The sequence below is a fragment of the Rutidosis leptorrhynchoides genome, unplaced genomic scaffold (assembly GCF_046630445.1).
Source record: "Rutidosis leptorrhynchoides isolate AG116_Rl617_1_P2 unplaced genomic scaffold, CSIRO_AGI_Rlap_v1 contig252, whole genome shotgun sequence".
Lineage (NCBI taxonomy): Eukaryota > Viridiplantae > Streptophyta > Magnoliopsida > Asterales > Asteraceae > Rutidosis > Rutidosis leptorrhynchoides.
The window spans coordinates 49-23,119 of record NW_027266500.1 but is presented as its reverse complement, the minus strand read 5'-3'; the positions used below and the strand labels follow the sequence as shown (position 1 = coordinate 23,119).

General features: G+C 31.6%; 1 protein-coding gene across 1 annotated transcript; it reads right to left on the bottom strand.

Annotated features, from left to right (window-relative positions):
- Positions 1–14,219: 14,219 nt before the first annotated feature.
- On the bottom strand, positions 14,220–16,634 carry LOC139882277 (uncharacterized). Its single transcript, XM_071866635.1, has 9 exons — positions 16,480–16,634; positions 16,187–16,304; positions 15,977–16,054; positions 15,451–15,811; positions 15,218–15,333; positions 14,947–15,111; positions 14,688–14,833; positions 14,513–14,605; positions 14,220–14,379 (listed from the first exon to the last, which is right to left on the bottom strand). Exons 1-9 carry the CDS (start codon positions 16,632–16,634, stop codon positions 14,220–14,222), a joined length of 1,392 nt encoding a protein of 463 aa, XP_071722736.1.
- Positions 16,635–23,071: the final 6,437 nt, after the last annotated feature.

Here is a 23,071-nt window from a genome sequence, read left to right as displayed (position 1 = left end):
TGATGAATTTATATATTTTTTCAATTTGTTTCAATTATAATTTAATTACAAATTTTATTATCAAATCAAAATTCGACACATGACGTTTTATTGATAAATAGAATTTTGACATATATATTTTAGATATTTGAGTTTAATTAAGAATCATTTTATAATTTTAGGAAACGTTTTTCTTTTTTTTTAATTCAACTGTTTTTGGAGTACATAAAGAGGGGTAATCCTTCCTCATCCCAAGAAATTCTAAGAATTGCGTCCTTAGAGAGTCGACCCCATGACCTCCAGTGTAAGAGCCCACCCGGATAACCACTAGGCCAACAAACCTGGTTGAATTTTTTTTTTCTTTTCTAATTAGGAACCAAAAACATAATAATTCCTAATAAAATTCTACCAATTACCTTTTACTAATATAATAATTTTATTCCTAATTAGGAACCAATTCCCTACAAAACATATATAAAAAAGTCTCATATTATTTGAAAATAAAAGAAATTTATTATAACTCATTCTTCATAAATAAACACACATAAATATTCAAGTACAACAAATACTCCATATGTTTGTTGATACATGTTCTATTAGTTTTTCTAAATAGAAGAGCTGTATATATTCATCAATATTGACTAAATACATCTCTTTTTGAATGTATGAAGAAAAACTAAAAAAAATGTATTAGCAGACGGAGGCTTGTTGTTTTTGTTATAGCAGACGGAGGGATATAACATAATAACAATAATTAATATCTTCGTCGAATAAAATTTCTCTAATTTTGTTTTTTCAAGTGAGAGCTCCAGGAATTCCAAATATCCAGCATCCTCCTAGAAATCGAATGCATCACTTATATTTTTTTTCATATTCTTCGATGCTCCTTGATAAAAGACGGTAGTTGTTGTGGGTAAAAAGATAAAAGTTGTCGTGAGGAGAGGCATTGGGGAGAGAAAAGACGTCTTAGAAGAGGGAGTAGTCAGGACAGAGGAGAGGCGGAGAAGATGTTACGTTTATCAATTTTAGACTTTATGTTCGATGAATTTGAATAGTGTTTAATTTTAATCAAATGTAGTGTCAATTGAACCGAAATTATTAGGTTGAATCATAATTGAATTGAATTAATTTAGATATATATTTTTTTAATATGTGGTATGCTTTCAAAATATTTCGGACATATATCGATTTAGAAAACATTTATGGAACAGGTTCGCCACGTCAATAAACGTTTCCGTGTTTCCGTGTATCATAGGTTTATTATAAAAAAAAGGTTCAAACTTTAATTTGCGAACCCCTTAACGTCTTCCCTGTTAGAAAAGTATGGCGTGCCCGTTAAACGGTCGTCATCTTATAGACACTAGCGAGACTTTTATTTTAAATCTATTCCATTTACAAATTTTTATTGTCAAATCAATATCTGACACACATGACGTTTTATTAATGAATAATAATTTAACACATGTATTTTAGAACTTTGAATTTAATTAGATTTCAAGTTACAATTTTAAGTCAATGATATTATTTTTTTCCTATTCTAATTAGAAAATCAAAATACAATAATAACATAATGATTCGTAATAAAATTCTACCAATTATTTTTTTCTAATTTAATAATTTTATTCCTAATCAATTTTCTATCTATTATTTAAAAAATTGTTCATAATAAAACTATAATACACTATAGATAGCAACTTGTAGTCGTGATCCGATTTTTTACCGAACTTAGATTTGCATGCATTTGATTTGGCATATAGATAATGTACGAAATAAGCATTACTATTCGAGTTGTCGCGTAATCTACGTGCTGTATTTTATCAAGTCGAAAAAAAGCATTATTAAATCAAGATAGATATCAATTAGTATCGCGTAGCAGTTTCGAGACTTTAAGTCTCTAAACGATTTATTTCAATCAGCCGTGTATCATGATAAAAGAAAAAGAAGTATCATAATTTATTACCTACATCAAATATCGAATATTGTATCTGAAATATCAAATATTAATACATGTGTTCGGGACGGAAAGAGTGATTAATTAATTTTCTTTTCCGTTACCGACAGTACACTACCCTAATCCTACACTACACTCCAATCACTCACGATACAATTATTTGCAGCACTCAACATCCACACAATTATTTGCAGCACTAAGCTACTCTTTTCACCATTATAATACATCCTCCGTCTTCCATTCTCAGCACAGAAATAAATCATTCTCATTCTAAAAATCAATATCCATTCTCAGTCAAAATTCAAGAAAAAAATTTTCTCTGTCCAATTCCGTTCATTTCAGTTCAAAATTACAGTATTGGGTAAGCTATTCTAATTTCATTACATGATTTTCGAGATTACATGATTAATCAATCGAAATCTTATCAATTATTATCTGTCAAAAATAGAAATTCTCAGAATTACCCTAAATTACAGTATGTTATAGATGACGTCACGAGAATCTCGGAACCGAAAGTCGTTTGACGATAAGCCGCCGCTAAGATACTGAGTCACAACCGAGTTCATATCGAGCTGTGATTGAGTCGACCAAGTTTTGACCGATTTCGATCACCATAGGATTCCTTGGACGCCGACAAGTCCATCCGAGCTAACGTCTCCGCGAAAACCTGCCGAATAAACATATGGAGGTAAACTTCGACCATCTAAAGTACATTAAACTCGGTAATTTTTACATAAAAATAATCCCCATAACATGTACAAGAACATACTAGAAACTCATGTCGTAATTTGAAGTTTTTTAAAATTAAACCGATTCCTAAATTCGCGATTCAGAGCAAGATAAGACGAGTTAGAGAAATCTAACCTCATATTCGTGCTCACGGCTTCAAAAAGAGTCCATCGGTAGCTGTTTCGAGGCTTGAAGTCGCCGGAAACGGTGGAGACCGTCGCGAGCAGAGTGTCGGAGACGAGAGAGAAATCGCGTATTCTGAGGAAGAAGACGACTGATAAACCGATTCGGTTCAGTTTCGTTTTATAACTCTTTTTTTGTAAAACACCATTATACCCTCAATTTTCAAACAATATACAGAAATACCAGCGCAAGAGAATTAGTCAAAGGCTATTTTTGTATTTTTATCTGTTCAAATCAAATTAATTCGGTTCAATACAAAATCAGTCTTCCAAACCTAAATGGCAAACCTAAACTTGATTTTTAAAGCTTCGAACCTAATATAATCTTATTTAATTGTTCGAAACCTGTCAAAATTTTAGAGTAATTATTATTAATTATTTTGAAACAGATTATGTAAAAATGTGAGTAAAACGATTCTAGGATTTTAAAAATCAACTATTAGGTTCAATTGATTTTTAACTATGTTTATATTTGGTTTAAATCAATTAATGCATTATAAATGGGAAATTTTATTAATTGATAAAATATGATTTCATGTGTTGATAATTTTTAAAATATTTATTTGTCAAAATAAGTATTTCTCGTTAGTGAGTAATTAATTAAATTAATCGTATAGAAATCTAACAAGTAAGAAGTACGAAAATGTAAATCTAGATCACCTCTCCTATTTTGTCTTTATTTTCCGTTCCATTCAAAATACCCTATTGAAGTCCCCATAATATCAATATCTAATTGTGGATAGGAAAAAAATTAATTTTTGGTAATGAAAGATTCAATTATTTTTACAAATAAATTTCTGAACATTCTTATATATTTCTAGGAATCACGCCATTTCTTGATGTCAAAATAGGATATATGGTATTATGATATGTGGTATAAAAATAGATTCTCTATTTTGTTTTTTCCAAAATTAAAAAAAAAATGATCTTAGAGATTGTATAATGTTTACTCTTAAACTTTTTATTTACATAGAAGTGATTATTTTTGTTTCTCTCTTATCTTGATTCCTATCCAATGATCTAGGAATCGTGGTCATGAAGAATAAAATAAAGTTTTTTTGTTTGATTTTTAACTATTTTTAGTATTTTATATATTCCGGATCTTTTATTAGTAAAAAAGAAATAAAAAATCAAAATCTACTAAAAAGGGATTTGATAAATTCGAAATATAAATCAATTCATCGACAACGAATTACTCGTACAACGGATTAGCAATCCGACGCTTTAGTCCACTTAGCCATCTCTCTTAGATGAAAAGATAATTACTATGTTCCACTACACAAAAAATAAGGTTTGAAAAAAAGGTTTGTTTTTCTTTTTTTATTATATATTTTATTTCGTTTTTTTTCTATTTTTTTTCAAACCTTTTTCAATCATTTCATTTAAATATTATGTTGTATAGATTTTATTTCGACGTTATTAGTTTAGAATTTATGTTAATTAATTATCGATATAATTAGGTAGATAATTCACGTGGATCGAGACAAGGACGATTCTACGAGTATACAGTGAGTTTATTATATTTTCATTACAGTATGTTACATATATATATTTTTTTTTTTGAAAGAAAGACATGTATATCTTTGATGAATGTTTTAGACTACTATGTCATACATATCATTTATGCATGATTTATGATTTTATTATTTTCATAATAGGACATAATTACTTTAAAAATTATTATAGCCTTTAAAGACCTGGAAACCTTCAAATTAAAATAAATTAAATTAATGAATTTAGATATAGTTTTATATAAACTATATAATTAAATTATATATATGCATATATAAAATATAGTTCATAAAAACTATACTTTTTTTGTTGAAGTTATAAAAATTATACATTTAATATTTAGATATTATGTATAGTTCACAAACCTATACATTTAATATTCGGTTATTATATATATAATTTCAGTTATATATAAAAATGATATAAGAATCCTTAAGGGGCTGTTCAGTAGTAGCCAGTTTTCGAAAAATTTTCGAAAATTTCTCATTTTTCATAAAATTCTTATTTTCCTTTGAAAATGTGTTTAGTAGACGATTTTCGTTTTCGTTTTCGTTTTTCACAAAATTCTCAAAAAAATGAGATAGTCAAATTTGAAATTTTCAAAATTCTCAAAGGACTAAAATGAAAACAAAAGGAAACATTAGGGGTCAAAGTATATTAATACAAAATTGTCATCATCACCCATTCATCTCTGCTTCTCCCTCCGCCGTAGCTACCACCACGCCAGCCACCACATCTCCTTCCTCTAATCGTCAATCCCGACCACGATAGCACCTGTATTTTCGCAGTCGACCACGACAACGTCGCCGCCTATTCCTCCAAAGCTCGATGAGCGAGAGAGAGAAGTGAGATCGAGAGAGATTTGTGGACGTCGTAGTCGAAGAACCAGAGCCGACCACCACGACGATGAAGTTTCTAAGGAATCCCAGTAGCTTCAAGTTTAGCACATAGTTGAAACTTGGGACCCAATTGCATATCTATATAAATAGAGATCTCAATTAAGTCAAGGAAACCTTTTTTCATTCCAAGAAAGAATCTTTCTTTCTTTTTTCCAGAAAACCATGAGTTCATTGTTAAGTTGTTTTGATGCTTTATATGCCGATTTCTTCATGGGTCAGAAAGTCAACACGAGATCTCCCGTTTCAACGTCTTCTACTAATGATAATAACAAGACCTCTCAAAATAACTCTTCTGTTTCGTCGTCGTCCGACAAGGAAACCGCTTCTTCATCGTCATCATCCGGCAAGGGAATCACGGTTGAGGTTAAATAGAGGAAACAGGAAAGGAAACAGAGGTTCGCACCAGAGTTCGATGGGCTTAATTGGTTCGAGACGATTGTCGGTTTCGATCTCCGATCAATTGTGAAAAGAAATGAAATGAAATGGAAAACAAGAAAGAAAGAGAGAAAAAACAGCTGAACAAATTTTTTCTTTTTTTAGTAAGATGAAAACTGACAAATGAATAGTAATTTTTAGTAGTTTTTTAAAAACGAAAATAAAATGAAAAAAGAACCAACTGAACAGGCCCTAACTATACATGTTCTGAACTGGTCATCCTACCGGTCAGTTCTCATTAGTACCTAGTTTAATCAAGAGATTCGTTGTTTAGGTCTCCACAAATGATACGATTGGCATTAAATGTTAACTTCCAGTCTAGTATGACGGTATGTGTTTGAGTACCACATGATAGACATGGACATTATAGTAATTTGGCCACTATAATAGTGTTTTTTCAAATCTATGAGTATTGGTTCGTAAATATAATCATAAAATATATTCATAAATATATTCATAAACATAATTCGTAAATATTCATTATTATATAATTCGTAAAATATATATTCATAAAATATATATATTTCTATTAGCTAATCATCATAAATTACTTTATGATTTATTCATAAACATGTTTAAATATATATTTCATAATCCATGATGTCAATTTAATTTACAGACATCAATTCATATTTTACATTTTAGATTTTATTTTACGGAATACATTTCATTTCAAAAATAAATTCATATTTATTTCACATTTTATTCAGTATATAAAAATTTAATGTTTTTATAATAATTCACATTATGCGAAAGCATACAGTTTTTCAAAAATATATTTATTATTTTCTCCACGTTAGGAAAACAAGATAAGATCGGACTACGAGGCATAAGTAATGGTCCACTTCCGCATATCAAATCAGGTCCACGTCATGCACAGGTACCATTCGGACACCGATCTCCATTTTCGCAAGTGGGGTCGGGAGCGGGCGTCTCAATATTTTTTTCTAATTTTCTCATTAAATAATATTTTCTAATTAAAATTTATTGTATTATTTTTTCTATTCCTAATTAAAACGGGCACGTCTTCTTTTTTCTTATTCAAATGGGTATATTATTAATAAAAATGTTCCTAATAAGATTATAATATATATTATTTTTTCTAATTTTTTACTAAACTATTATTCCTAATAAAAATCCGCTATATTTTTTTCGAATTCTTAATTAAAACGAGCATATTTTATTTTTCAAATAATTAATAATTTTCCTAATTAAAATTCATTTTATTCATTTTTCTATTCCTAATTAAAAAATATATATCTTCATTTTTCCTATTCAAACGGGGATATTATTAAAAATATTATTCATAATCAAAATATAATATATATTATTTATTATTATTATTAAACTATTATTTCTAATAAAAATCCGCTATATTTTTTTTCCATTCTTAATTTAAATGTCCATATCTTATTTTTTTTCCATTATTTTTCAGGTAATTATATATTTTATTTTGAAATCAAATTTTGATAAATGTCTTCTACTTTTTGTTATGTTTACTATTTTTGGAAATAAAATATATTTTTAATTGTAGAATTTTATGTTTGGAATAAAATCAAAATAATTATATTTATATAAATTTATAATAATTATCTTTTATATAATACTCCCTCCGTCCCAAATTAAAATAATAATATAAATATACTTTTTTTTCAAATTAGATGTAAATTTTGACAAATTTAAGTAATATTAATTATGTTTTTTCATTACACCCTCACCACCTTCACCATCTTCATCTTCATGTCTCCCACTCTCTTTCACCAACTTCACTATCTTCACTCATATATTCTCATGAAGATTTTTTAATCTATATAATTATAATTATATTAAAAAATAAACTAAATTTTTTATTAATTTATGTAAAATTCTCTATATTAATATTTAATTTAGAACAAAAAATAATATTTTATATAATTTTAATAATATTTAATACGAATAATAATTGTATAATTTTTTATATAATATATTTAAATTATTAATTTTTAAATGTTCCTTAGTAGTTAGCTTTAGATTTTGTTCGAACGGAGTACTCATAGGTTTAGCACCACTTAAACCCATATCATCAATCAATTCCATAACATATTTCCTCTGATTTACAGCTTATTTCCATCCCTAAGAAATATTTGAGAACTCCAAGGTCTTTGAGTTTGAAGTGAGTATCTAAAGTTTTCTTCAATTATGTGATCATTGTTGCATCATTTCCAATAATAAGTAGGTCATCTACATAAATCATCATTATAACTCGTTTACCTCCGACTTCCTTTGTAAATAATGAGTAATCATGCTTGGATTGAATGTAACCTGATTGAGTGAGAGCTGCTGTAAGTTTAAAATTTCATTGTCTCGATGCTTGTTTCAAACCATACGGGGACTTGACCAATTTACACACTAAACGTGAGTCCCCTCCTGAATTGGAAAGTCCCTGTAAAATTTTCATGTAGAAATCCTCCTCTAAATCACCCTGTAAAAATGCATTGTCAACGTCCATATGGTATAATTGCCAATCATATCGAGCAGCCAGGGAAACAACGCTTCTAACTGTCACATGTTCAACCACGGGTGAGAAAGTTTCATTGTGGTCAATTCCATGCTTTTGTTTGAACCCCTTCGCCACCAACCTGGATTTGAATCTTTCCACCTCACCATTCGCCTGATATTTAATTCGATATACCCATTTGTTGCCAATAACCTTTTTGTGCGGAGGAAGAGGAACTAACTGCCAAGTGTTATTATTATGTAATGCATCCAGTTCTTTTTTCATAGCATCCACCCAACAAGTGTCGTTGACTGCATGTTCACAACATGTAGGCTCTGTAATCAAGTCCAATTTGGACAAATATGCACGAAATTGAGGTTGTAATGCCTCATAAGATAGGCTGGCAGAAATCGGATAAGACATGTAGAAGCTGTATTTGTTTTATAGTCTTTCATCCATGTTGGTGATTTAACATTTCGACATGATTTTCTAACTAGAACAATTTCTTGAGCAAGTTCAAGTAGTGTGGCAATATCAGGCTGTAAATCTGCAACAACAACTTGTGCAACAGTAGTATGGTTATCATGCATTGCAGCAATCTCAAGAGGGAGTGATGAATTAGGCGAAGGATTTTATAGTGATGGAAGTGCAGCAGAGGGAACATCATGATCATATGATGCGGAGGAAGGAGATGTAGATGAGGGTGTGGCAGATTGAGCAGCAAAGGGAAAGATCGATTCATGGAAGATCAAATCCCGGTTGACCATGAATTTTTGTGAGGTAATATCGTACAATATATACCCTTTTTGCAGTTTAGGATATCCCATAAAAATACATAGATTAAACCTAGATTCAAATTTGTTTGTGACATTTGGCTTCTTTGCATATGCTAAAGAACCAAAGGTTTTCAGTGTTTGCAAATTTGGTATTTTATTGAATAATCTCTCAAAGGGTGTTTGATTGTTTATGGTTGGTGTTGGAAATCTGTTGATAAGATAAACTGCAGTAATTACACAGTGATTCCATAATCTAATTGGCATGGTTGATTGAAACCTAAGTGCTCTAGCAACTTCCAAAATATGTCTATGTTTTCTTTCCACTAAGCCATTTTGTTGAGGTTTATATGGACATGTATGCTGATGTAAAATACCTAAAGAAGTAAGAAATTCGGAACACTGTCGAATGAAAAACTCAGTACCATTATCAGATCGAATTTTCTTAATTTTTGTGTCAAACTGAGTTTTTGTATATTGAACGAACTCTTTTAGGTATTTGAATGTGTCAAGTTTAGAATGCATCATATAAACCTAATTATAACGACTAAAATCGTCAACAAGTGTTAAAAAAATACTTCTGTCCTTGATGTGTTGGAATATGATATGACCCCCATACATTTATATGAACTAACTCAAAAACTTTATGAGTAGTAAAATTGCTATGTGGAAATGCTAACTTGGACTGTTTTGCTTGAGAACAAATATAGCAGGAAGACACATCTGTTTTATTACTGGCAATCTTATTTGATACAAGCAACTTGGAAAGTGCAATTTAGATGACCTAAACTATGATGCCAAGTGGAGAAATCCGAGCAGTTGTTCATAGCCGTAGTCGTGAATATTTTTCTCGTATTAGGATTTGTTTGTGTCTTTAGATAGTAAAGGCCATGGTGTTCCCTGCCAATCCCTTTGACCATTCCAGTGTGGATATCTTGTAATAGACAGAAATCAGGGTAGAAAGAGAGAAAATACTGGGATTCTTTGGCTAATTTGTGGACTGAAAGCAAATTGTAATGAAAAGAAGGGACAAACAAAACATTTTTGAGTTGAATGTAGGATAATATGTCAATTGTTCCTGAATGAGATATATTTGCATGATTTCCATTAGGTAAATGCACAGCCTATGATGTCATTATGTGATTTATATTATGCAGATCAATTAAATTATGCACCATATGATTCGTTGCACCACTATCTATGATCCAGTTTCATGAATTACCTTTTGGTGGCGCAGATGAGGTCGATGCTGCATTCATGGAGACAGAATTGGATGATGGAGGTGATGTAGAAGATTCAAGCAAGCTGAGAAGTTTTGAGTACTGAGCAGGGGTGAACACAGGTGGCGGTGCAAAGGAAAATTGATCAGTATCAGAGGTGGGCGAATTGGTTATCGCAGCCACTAGAGCAGGTGAATTGTGATGACATTGTGAGCTCTAGGTTTAGTTTTTGTGAACTTAAAATTCGGTGGAAACCCCACAAGTTTGTAGCATTCAGATTTCTTGTGTCCCTTTATGCCACAATGATCACAATTGCCATTGAACTTTGTTTTTGGTGCAGAAGAGGAGGAGCCAGCAGAAGAATACATAGCAGTAGGATCGTTGGACATGTTCGACAATGTGTGGACTTGAGGTGAGTAGGATCTCTGAGACTCTTCTTGAATTAGCATATTGTAAACGCTGCTGAGAGTTGGAACTGGATTCATCAGGATAATCTGACCTCGAATTGCTATATAAGACTCGTTAAGTCCCATAAGAAACTGATGAAGATTGATCTCATCATAATGAGCATGGAGGATTGCAGCTTGGGCAGCGTCAGTAATGGGAAGTGGTTTGATGCTTTCAAGTTCAGCCCAAAGGGCTCGGAGCTGATTGAAATAAGTGGTGATGGATGAGCTAGCTTGAGTATGAGTAGAGATTTGGTGACAAAGAAAGAATACGCGAGTACCATTGATCGTACTGAACATGTCTTTGAAATCCTGCCATATATTAGCAGAATTGGTAAAGTAGCGAAGGGTTGAGGCAATTTCACGATTGACAGATTGTAAAAGCCACGACAGAACAAGGGCATTTGATCCGTCCCAAAGTTCCTTTTGTGCATCAGAACAAGCATCTCGTTTGCAACTACCAGAGAGAAAATCTTGTTTGTTTTTTGTGAGTACCAGGTTGGTGATTTGGCGGCTCCAACTTCTATAATTGTCGGAACCAGTCAGCAACTCATCAACTATCAGATGGGTGGAGGTACAAGGGATGACCGAAATCAACAACACCAGAGGATGATGATATGATTGTGAGATGAAAAAATTTAAAAGTTTTTGAAAAATTTCAGATCCTAAAAGTAGGCTCTGGATACCATGTAAAGATTGAAATTATGATTTTAATTAATTGATTTTGTATACAATGCTATCAGTATATAAATTAAAATTATATAATCAGATAATTTGATTTTCTCCTAATTATACTCTAATATTTTGTATTTGTATCCTGATTTTATATTTACGAATGGGCTTCAATTGTCATTGTCAATTGGACCCAAATTGCTTCTCAAACAGTTAGGTTCTTAATTATTCATATCATATACTTGTATTTTTCTTTTCCTTTATACATACCCTCTCCGTCTAAAAAATATACATGAATACATACATAAAATTCTCAAGATATATAGATGGATACACCTAAGAGAGGTGAAGAAAATTAATTAATTAGCCCAATCGAAACCATATTGTAATTGTGAATGAAATTCTTGACGAGTCCGATCAGAGAGTTTGACACTCAGTTGTTGTTTGTGGCTAAAAAAAGTGTGTTAATTATTTCAAGATGAGAATAATTAAAAGATAGACGGAGAAATTTTGTTTTTGTGCTCAAACTTAAAGTTGTTGAAGCTAAAGGTAATTTACTTGAGTACTTCCACCCTCACTTTTCTTCTTCTAGGGTTTGTGACTTGAAGAGTAATTAATTTCTTTTCAAGGAAGCTTTTCACTCTTATCTTCTTTCTCTCTGGCTCTCTCTGCCTATACATATGTAAGCCAACAAATGCCTCAGTGCGGTGAGAAAATTAATTTTTAATGGTAATTAATTACCATCATCACTTTCGCCTGCATGCCAAAGTGTGAAAAAGAATTTACCATGAGTACGTAATTGAAAACTCTTGTAGAAATCAAGTTATCATTAACAAAATCTGTAAATGCAACAAATCTCATGAGAAGAGATGCCAATGTAAATCATAAAACTGGTCGAGAACAATTCCCCATAAAAGTTTATTTAAGTATAGACCATGTGACTTGTAAGATAAATATACCTGCCCCGAAGGGTTAATGATATGGCGATACCATGAAAATGAGGTCACCACAAATGTCATTATAAAATCCAACCCAATCATAGCCATCAAAAGCATTTCCAATATTCTGCATCTCTAAGTTCAATCAAATTACCAAAATCTCTCTATTGACTTTTGAAAATGGCGAAACCTCCTCACATTCTCCTAGCCTTATTCCCTATACAAGGCCATATAAACCCCTGCCCTTCAATTAGCAAAGCGTTTGGTTCGCCAAGGCGTGAGAGTTACTTTTGCCACAAGCAATTACGCCAAACCTCTCCAGGGTGTATCTTACACAACATTCCGACGACGAACCCTTCAAACCTGACGATGATATTGACCCCAACCGCTTCATGGATGAGGTGGTTAAATACGGTTCTAAGAATCTCCGGAAACTACTTAAAGAAATCCTAGAACAAAAGTTGTCGTTTTACTTGTGTAGTTTACGGTGTCCTCTTTCCTTGGGTAGCAAGGATTGCTCTTGAGCTGAATTGAAATCCCTTCAATGCTCTTTTGGGATCAACCTGCCACTCTAATTGACATATATTATTACTATTGTAAAGGATATAGTGAAGCAATTTTAGATTCATGTGTCGATAAGGAATATCTTATGTTTGCCGCCATTTTTTAGAGCCGGGATCTTCCTTCATTTTTCACTCCTGGAAATCCATTTTCCTTCGCGTTGAAGTCTTTACAAGAGCATTTCAAGATTCTTGATGAAGAGAAAGATCAAAATGTAATAGTAGTGAATCCATTTGATGCATTAATATAGTCTTCTAAGTTTTATATATTTTCACATTTGTCCCTATAAATTTTCAATATTCTTTTTAGTCCTAAGGAGAAACTTGGTTCCTAAGTAATTGGCCCATGGAATGCTTTATTAAGGCCCGAAAATAATAGTAGAAATAAGTAATTGTGATAGGAAATAGTGGAAATTTTCTCGATTTCGCTTGGTTGATTTTTTATTTTTCTTTTTTTTTTTTTTAATTTTTATTCAACGAGTGAAAGGTATTACTCAATTCATCCATGAAATTTTAAAAATTACGTTTTGAAAAGTCAATCCCTTAACCTTCAAAATAAGAGTTCATTCGAATAATCACTAGACTAATGGATCCTGTTTGTTTGGTTGAATTGAATATTCACTTTTTAATTAATGTCATTAATTTAAATTTTATTACAAAATGAAATGAGTAAGTTATTAAATTAAACTGTGTATTTTTCTTCACAAGAAAACGTCCATCTTTTTCGCAATTGCATGAGGAAGGGTGTGGAAAACATGTTTTGGTGGACAAGTAACGCAAGGGTCACGTGCTTGAAATCCCATGCCAGTTAAGTAACACGCATCGTTCTCACGACAAGAACGTGTGTTTTTTCTCTTCTAATATTTCCTTCGTTTTGGAAATTGGAATCAACCTGCTGACTAAACTCAAAATCAATCCAATTCATTCATTTTAACCATTCGATCTATTTTGCGGAGTAATTTTGGGATGGGAGCGTCCTATACATCATCACTGCATATCATTAATTGATATGTATACACTTTTTTTTCCTATTTTGCGTTTAAAAAGCACACATTAACTTGAGCAATAAGTAACTATAGCTTGTTCCAATCTTAGAACTCACACTAACTCGCAGCCAGCAATTACTTTTCATGTAAATGTGCTTATTCTCTCTCTAATTTTGGAAATATGTAAAATAATGTATTTATATCGTACAGCAATACTCGACGTGACTTGATACGCAAGCTTCTTGGCTGCAATCCTCATATTTTGGCTATTCGGAACTCGTAAGAAAAATGAAGAAAACAACAGATATACTACAACTTCTTGAGCATATAATTGCATAAAATGGGCCAGGTGTATGTTGTCACAATATCAAGTCTAACTTCTTGTATAGTATAACAACAACAGTACTGCTTTTATCAATGTAAAATTACAATGGAGAAGGAGAGAGTGATGATCTTTTAACTCAAGGAACCGCCATTGGACTTGCATGTCCAAAAGACTTCCAAGATGATTCAAGACGCATCAGATGAAGTTTCTCAACAAAGGGTTCCAAAACCTCAGCCTCTTCTTCCGGTGCAAACGCCATGCAAATGCTAAGCTCCTGTACTGCCTTTCCATACTCCCTGCCATTTTTAGTAATCAAATTGTAATTCTAGTCGCTCACTTATTTGTAATATCAGATCATACAAATATTACAGTATATAAATGCTCTTCAATTCATTTCATTTCATTCGACATAATATAACTATAACATACCTACTGTAATACAGCATCATGCCATGATCTCTCCTCAACGCCCAATTATGTGGCTGCAGAATCAACAACCTTTCTGAAGCCATGATAGCCAGCCTGGCAATAATATAAAAATTATTAGCACATTTGTTAAATGATAAATAATTAGAGCTTAGCACTTCTTTTCAGAGAATATTACCTAAGCTCTTGAGGTCGTAGCAGAGGAACATTTGCATTGCCGATTTCATCCAGTGTGCTATTATTATTACTTCTATGAACATGTCTAAGAGGAGAAGTCAGCATCAAACCGTGGTTTGATCTAGATGCACGCTTCCAATGAACCCTCTGCATTAATAATTGAAACAAAGGAACTACTTAGAGTTTATTAATAACAGCACAAACATAAAACCCAGTGAGTTAAACTGTTTAGTATAGTTTTTCAGAGATAGGGAACTAACAATCAAATTAGCCAGAGCAATGCCAATAATGTCTCGTTTTGAGGCTATCTCAAGTCCTAAGAGTGAATTTCCAGTTAGGTCCGACGCCATTGATCTAGGGTCCTCCACACACCCTCCATTTACAATTGCAAATAAGCTGTGCCCGGAAGTTACCTTGAAAAGCTCCTATAGCATAGACAAACAAATGGAAAATTGAGTTTGCCATATATGATGCACTAATAAAAGGAAAACTCAATCAAAATTAACAAGCTTGCAAGATTATTTAAAGCACCTCTGGGTACCCCGTTTGGGGCCATATCAAAAAATCTTCCCCAACTCGAGATCCCACGATGGTCAGCCCAAGTCGTTGACAAACTTCAATGTAAATTACACTAAGCAAGATTGCTGCTCAATGAAAACAATATTAGTTAGGTGGTACAATACAAACTTGCATATAATTTTTAAAACTTGCACAACATAACATGAAGAGAAAAGAATACGAAATATGTGATGAAATTTTACCACTGCCACACCCAGAGCTGAGAGCCGAGTGCAAGTAGGAATGCTTTGAATCTACTAGAACAGGGGACCTTTTCAAGCCTCTCAACTCAAAAAGAACCACATTCACAGCCTCCAAAACTTCAACCAAATGACAGCCTATATCTCTTGAAACTAGTTCAACTTCAACTTCTTTGGCAATTGTGTCCAACTCATGCAGCCACTCAGATATTGTCTTTCCATCTAAAGGCATTTGCTCCACACAGTTCCATTCTTGGGTATCAGCTTTGGTTGTGGTATTCCTCATTTCGTTATGTAGAGAAAAAGCATCCTTTTCTCTATTAAAACCCAAGAAAGCCACATCTTCAGCTGCTATATGTAGCAAAGCCTGCACCACAAATGATAAGAATTAGAAACTTAAAAACGAGATTGCAGTGAATCAGAGAGTATGATGAATTAAATTGTGATTCGTGACTTAAGTTAACATCATTTATGATCCTTATGAATGAAAACAAAATGAATATGAATATGAACAAACTGAAAAATTATATACCCTAGCTAGAGAGATGTCTTTGTCCTTGGATTGAAAGGAAATCTCTTGAGTGAATTTCTTCCTTGCAGCATTTAGGACCTGGAAAATTTGACCAGAAGAAATCATGAGAAAGATGGAATGGAAGATAAAAAAGTGATCAAGAGCAAGAAAAGGGATAAATTTTCGGATCCCCAAATTGCCATTAATTATTATCTTTACAAATCAATCAACCTCCTGGTAAATTTTGAGAGGAGACGAATCTTTGGTAAGCTGATTGGATATAGTTGTCCTAGTCCGAAGGCTCCTAGTCGAGCTGTGCTTCTTCTTCTGCTTCTCATTCCAATCATACCTGAATGATAATCGTAAAGAACAAATGGGTATTCCTGGGTTTTCCCACTACACAAATCCTTGGTTTTTTCACCTATCTAATACTAAGACAACACAGCTAATAGTGGCAGATTAAGCTAAAAGACTGTATTTTGAACACAACCCAGGATAGGAAGCAGCACGCATAAATTAGTTACCTGATAGAAGTAATGGGTGGCTGATGAAGATGATGATCAGAGAAAGTGGTGGTGAAGATTGCCATGGAAGATGCAGTCGTCGTCGTCGTCGTCGTCGCTATTGGGGAGGTTGTTGTCGTTGAGCTAAGCATGGATAATGATTGAGTCAACAACATTTCTTCTAGCCGAGGAAAGAATAGTCAAAGAGTAGTCAGAGAGAAGGAATTGGATTTCAACAAGAAGAAGAAGGAAGATTTGAGGTTCGGGTGTGAATCATCAGTTCCAAGTTGTGAAAAATAATTGGGTTTTGTAAAATAAGGAAAGAAAGTTCCCAAATCCATTTAATTGGGAACTCAGAAGTGAAAAAGAAGATTGCTGCCTGCTTTAGTGCAGCAACTACAACTATAACTCAACAAGTCAAATTCATGGATTAGAAGAAGAAGAAGAAGATGAAGAAGGTGGGGTTCTCTTATTCAGCTCCTTTTTTATCCTATCCTTTCCTAAATGTGAGTGATCGTTACTATTACATAATTAATTAATTAATGTTAGTGGAAGGGTTGGTTTTGTTTTTTTGTCGTTGTCACAGTGGGGTTGGGATTGGTTAACTTAAGCAGAATATTAGGATATTCTCACCCAAGATTGGTTAACCTAAACTAAACCTGTATGTATCCATAATTCCATATCAACTAGTAGTACCAAGGATTGAGCAATAATGTAGTTCCCAAAACAAAGCTAGCTAAGCTAACTATGAGTATATGGTGGCGCCGCCGTTTCCCTCCACTGACGACGGTGGTTTTGCGTCCGTGGAGTCACAGTTTAAATTTAGCCTCGCAATTTCCATGGATTATTATGCTTTTCAGTGCAATAATGGATTTCTTCTATGGGTTCAATTAAAAGTAGGCTGATCTTTATTTTTACATTCATCCACTATCAAATCCACATATTATAGAAAGATATTTAGCTGGCATATTCAATATTCGAATATAATTGAAGTAGGATCGCACCGCGAAATTTTTGATCAAATACATTATTCGAATTTATCAAATTCTTAATCTCATAAATTAATATAAGTACTAGATTGTGTTGACGGTATAATTTATTAAAGTGATCAGTTTTAAAATTAAATAAAATGCTAAAAAGAATTATTTATATAGTTAAGCAATAGAGTTTTGAAGCCAATGTCAAAATACGTAGATAACTAATTTTCTAGTTAAAATATTTTTATTTAAAACAAGAATGGGAATAGGGAAAAAAGTTGAAGTAAAACTGTAAAAGGTTAGTAGCTTTACCATTCATAAGATTGGAACTCTTGACATAATGAATGAAAAAGAGAGATCAGTGCTGAGCTTAACATAATGAAAATATATGGACATACTAAATCTTCTTTTAAAAGCCATCGGGGATATGCCCCCACCAAATCCTTAATAAATCTGTCCCTGATATGAGCACTACATAAATTACCAACATATATCAATATTTTATTAAAATTATTATGGTCAAATTGTTATTTTTATTTTTAATTCTTTAATTTATATGAAAATCGATATCTTGGGATGAAAAGAGTATTGGTTAATAACGACCATATTATACATGATGAATATAGATATGACGTACACATTTTTAAAAGTTTTACCCTCAAATTTTTCGGAATACTTGTAAAGTATAATCGGCTAATACTATCTTTTCATCGTCCATTTGTCTAAGGATGATTGCAGCTCAAATAATACCGTCGGACAACGTCAACCGAATCTTTCAATTAAATTTCGGTTAATGCTACATCCATTAAAAGATATACCGAAAGAGGTATAATTTACTTTTCTAATTCTCTTTCTGAAAAATTGTTATAGATACACAATTTGTAACACCGCACTTCTTAAAAATATAAATCATACTTTGCCATTTGTCAATTAAGAGGTCACATATGACATGGATTAACTGCACTTTTTATACCTGAAAAATGACATCGCTAACAACTTGATATGCGATGAATTGTTTCTAATAACCTCATATGAAATCATCAAATATTTAACCACTTATATCTACCGTTATTAAATATTGATGTGTCACTATTGGACCGTTAAATCACTCAAATGATATGAATTAAATTGGGTTGGATGTTAGTTTGTAATTCCAACTTATGCCCCTAATCTATGATGGGCTCTACCTTCAACCTGGTATAGCCCGATTTAAATCGTAAACAAAGAATCCCATGAGCTTAAATACATGTTTAGACAAATAGACTAGGTTAAAAAATCTTCGACCCAACCTAATCTGAAGCAAAGCCTGACATTTGATTTATGATTTCATAAATTAATATTATATCCGTCTCAAATTAGATGTAAATATAAACATATGAATCAATTATATATAAATATATTTTTTTTCAAAATACATATAAAATTGACAAATTTAAGGTAATAAAAGCATATTATTTTCATTTTATCCATTACCCTAATCTATCCATATTTTGCCTAAGCTATGCATATTTTGCAATTTAGATATACATTAAACAACTTATTTTAACACGTAGCTTAATTTTAATTCATTTTATACTCAACTTCTATGAGTAATTATACCACATTTATCTACAATATAAGTAGAACACATTTGAGTATTTTTTAGACAAAACAACCAGCGGATTCAAAAAAAAATCCAATTAAAGTTATGTTGACCACCAATCTTTTCAATATATTCTTGCATTGTATATACATCAAACATGTGTTAATACTTAATAAAATTATGTTGGTAAAATAACTACTTTTATTTTTATTTTTTTGATTAATATAAAATCTAAAAATTTTACATGTAATTTGAGACGAAAGAAGTAAATAGTATCTCTCACAAAAACATAAAAGCATTCTGAAAATGTAGGTTAAACACTATGCAATAATGGGGATCGAAGAATATCTTATAGACAATTCTCTGAAATGCCAAGAGTGTTAACTCATCATTTGTTGTTTTATGAGTTATTAGTGATGATGAATTTATATATTTTTTCAATTTGTTTCAATTATAATTTAATTACAAATTTTATTATCAAATCAAAATTCGACACATGACGTTTTATTGATAAATAGAATTTTGACATATATATTTTAGATATTTGAGTTTAATTAAGAATCATTTTATAATTTTAGGAAACGTTTTTCTTTTTTTTTAATTCAACTGTTTTTGGAGTACATAAAGAGGGGTAATCCTTCCTCATCCCAAGAAATTCTAAGAATTGCGTCCTTAGAGAGTCGACCCCATGACCTCCAGTGTAAGAGCCCACCCGGATAACCACTAGGCCAACAAACCTGGTTGAATTTTTTTTTTCTTTTCTAATTAGGAACCAAAAACATAATAATTCCTAATAAAATTCTACCAATTACCTTTTACTAATATAATAATTTTATTCCTAATTAGGAACCAATTCCCTACAAAACATATATAAAAAAGTCTCATATTATTTGAAAATAAAAGAAATTTATTATAACTCATTCTTCATAAATAAACACACATAAATATTCAAGTACAACAAATACTCCATATGTTTGTTGATACATGTTCTATTAGTTTTTCTAAATAGAAGAGCTGTATATATTCATCAATATTGACTAAATACATCTCTTTTTGAATGTATGAAGAAAAACTAAAAAAAATGTATTAGCAGACGGAGGCTTGTTGTTTTTGTTATAGCAGACGGAGGGATATAACATAATAACAATAATTAATATCTTCGTCGAATAAAATTTCTCTAATTTTGTTTTTTCAAGTGAGAGCTCCAGGAATTCCAAATATCCAGCATCCTCCTAGAAATCGAATGCATCACTTATATTTTTTTTCATATTCTTCGATGCTCCTTGATAAAAGACGGTAGTTGTTGTGGGTAAAAAGATAAAAGTTGTCGTGAGGAGAGGCATTGGGGAGAGAAAAGACGTCTTAGAAGAGGGAGTAGTCAGGACAGAGGAGAGGCGGAGAAGATGTTACGTTTATCAATTTTAGACTTTATGTTCGATGAATTTGAATAGTGTTTAATTTTAATCAAATGTAGTGTCAATTGAACCGAAATTATTAGGTTGAATCATAATTGAATTGAATTAATTTAGATATATATTTTTTTAATATGTGGTATGCTTTCAAAATATTTCGGACATATATCGATTTAGAAAACATTTATGGAACAGGTTCGCCACGTCAATAAACGTTTCCGTGTTTCCGTGTATCATAGGTTTATTATAAAAAAAAGGTTCAAACTTTAATTTGCGAACCCCTTAACGTCTTCCCTGTTAGAAAAGTATGGCGTGCCCGTTAAACGGTCGTCATCTTATAGACACTAGCGAGACTTTTATTTTAAATCTATTCCATTTACAAATTTTTATTGTCAAATCAATATCTGACACACATGACGTTTTATTAATGAATAATAATTTAACACATGTATTTTAGAACTTTGAATTTAATTAGATTTCAAGTTACAATTTTAAGTCAATGATATTATTTTTTTCCTATTCTAATTAGAAAATCAAAATACAATAATAACATAATGATTCGTAATAAAATTCTACCAATTATTTTTTTCTAATTTAATAATTTTATTCCTAATCAATTTTCTATCTATTATTTAAAAAATTGTTCATAATAAAACTATAATACACTATAGATAGCAACTTGTAGTCGTGATCCGATTTTTTACCGAACTTAGATTTGCATGCATTTGATTTGGCATATAGATAATGTACGAAATAAGCATTACTATTCGAGTTGTCGCGTAATCTACGTGCTGTATTTTATCAAGTCGAAAAAAAGCATTATTAAATCAAGATAGATATCAATTAGTATCGCGTAGCAGTTTCGAGACTTTAAGTCTCTAAACGATTTATTTCAATCAGCCGTGTATCATGATAAAAGAAAAAGAAGTATCATAATTTATTACCTACATCAAATATCGAATATTGTATCTGAAATATCAAATATTAATACATGTGTTCGGGACGGAAAGAGTGATTAATTAATTTTCTTTTCCGTTACCGACAGTACACTACCCTAATCCTACACTACACTCCAATCACTCACGATACAATTATTTGCAGCACTCAACATCCACACAATTATTTGCAGCACTAAGCTACTCTTTTCACCATTATAATACATCCTCCGTCTTCCATTCTCAGCACAGAAATAAATCATTCTCATTCTAAAAATCAATATCCATTCTCAGTCAAAATTCAAGAAAAAAATTTTCTCTGTCCAATTCCGTTCATTTCAGTTCAAAATTACAGTATTGGGTAAGCTATTCTAATTTCATTACATGATTTTCGAGATTACATGATTAATCAATCGAAATCTTATCAATTATTATCTGTCAAAAATAGAAATTCTCAGAATTACCCTAAATTACAGTATGTTATAGATGACGTCACGAGAATCTCGGAACCGAAAGTCGTTTGACGATAAGCCGCCGCTAAGATACTGAGTCACAACCGAGTTCATATCGAGCTGTGATTGAGTCGACCAAGTTTTGACCGATTTCGATCACCATAGGATTCCTTGGACGCCGACAAGTCCATCCGAGCTAACGTCTCCGCGAAAACCTGCCGAATAAACATATGGAGGTAAACTTCGACCATCTAAAGTACATTAAACTCGGTAATTTTTACATAAAAATAATCCCCATAACATGTACAAGAACATACTAGAAACTCATGTCGTAATTTGAAGTTTTTTAAAATTAAACCGATTCCTAAATTCGCGATTCAGAGCAAGATAAGACGAGTTAGAGAAATCTAACCTCATATTCGTGCTCACGGCTTCAAAAAGAGTCCATCGGTAGCTGTTTCGAGGCTTGAAGTCGCCGGAAACGGTGGAGACCGTCGCGAGCAGAGTGTCGGAGACGAGAGAGAAATCGCGTATTCTGAGGAAGAAGACGACTGATAAACCGATTCGGTTCAGTTTCGTTTTATAACTCTTTTTTTGTAAAACACCATTATACCCTCAATTTTCAAACAATATACAGAAATACCAGCGCAAGAGAATTAGTCAAAGGCTATTTTTGTATTTTTATCTGTTCAAATCAAATTAATTCGGTTCAATACAAAATCAGTCTTCCAAACCTAAATGGCAAACCTAAACTTGATTTTTAAAGCTTCGAACCTAATATAATCTTATTTAATTGTTCGAAACCTGTCAAAATTTTAGAGTAATTATTATTAATTATTTTGAAACAGATTATGTAAAAATGTGAGTAAAACGATTCTAGGATTTTAAAAATCAACTATTAGGTTCAATTGATTTTTAACTATGTTTATATTTGGTTTAAATCAATTAATGCATTATAAATGGGAAATTTTATTAATTGATAAAATATGATTTCATGTGTTGATAATTTTTAAAATATTTATTTGTCAAAATAAGTATTTCTCGTTAGTGAGTAATTAATTAAATTAATCGTATAGAAATCTAACAAGTAAGAAGTACGAAAATGTAAATCTAGATCACCTCTCCTATTTTGTCTTTATTTTCCGTTCCATTCAAAATACCCTATTGAAGTCCCCATAATATCAATATCTAATTGTGGATAGGAAAAAAATTAATTTTTGGTAATGAAAGATTCAATTATTTTTACAAATAAATT

What these genes read in the sequence shown, in the direction of transcription:
- LOC139882277 (XM_071866635.1), bottom strand. Translation starts at nt 16,634, where the DNA reads ATGTTGTTGACTCAATCATTATCCATGCTTAGCTCAACGACAACAACC. An exon ending in AAGACATCTCTCTAGCTAGG is followed by an intron (nt 15,812 to 15,976) that starts GTATATAATTTT and finishes TTTGTGGTGCAG; the next exon opens with GCTTTGCTACATATAGCAGC. An exon ending in TTGCTCTGGCTAATTTGATT is followed by an intron (nt 14,834 to 14,946) that starts GTTAGTTCCCTA and finishes TTATTAATGCAG; the next exon opens with AGGGTTCATTGGAAGCGTGC.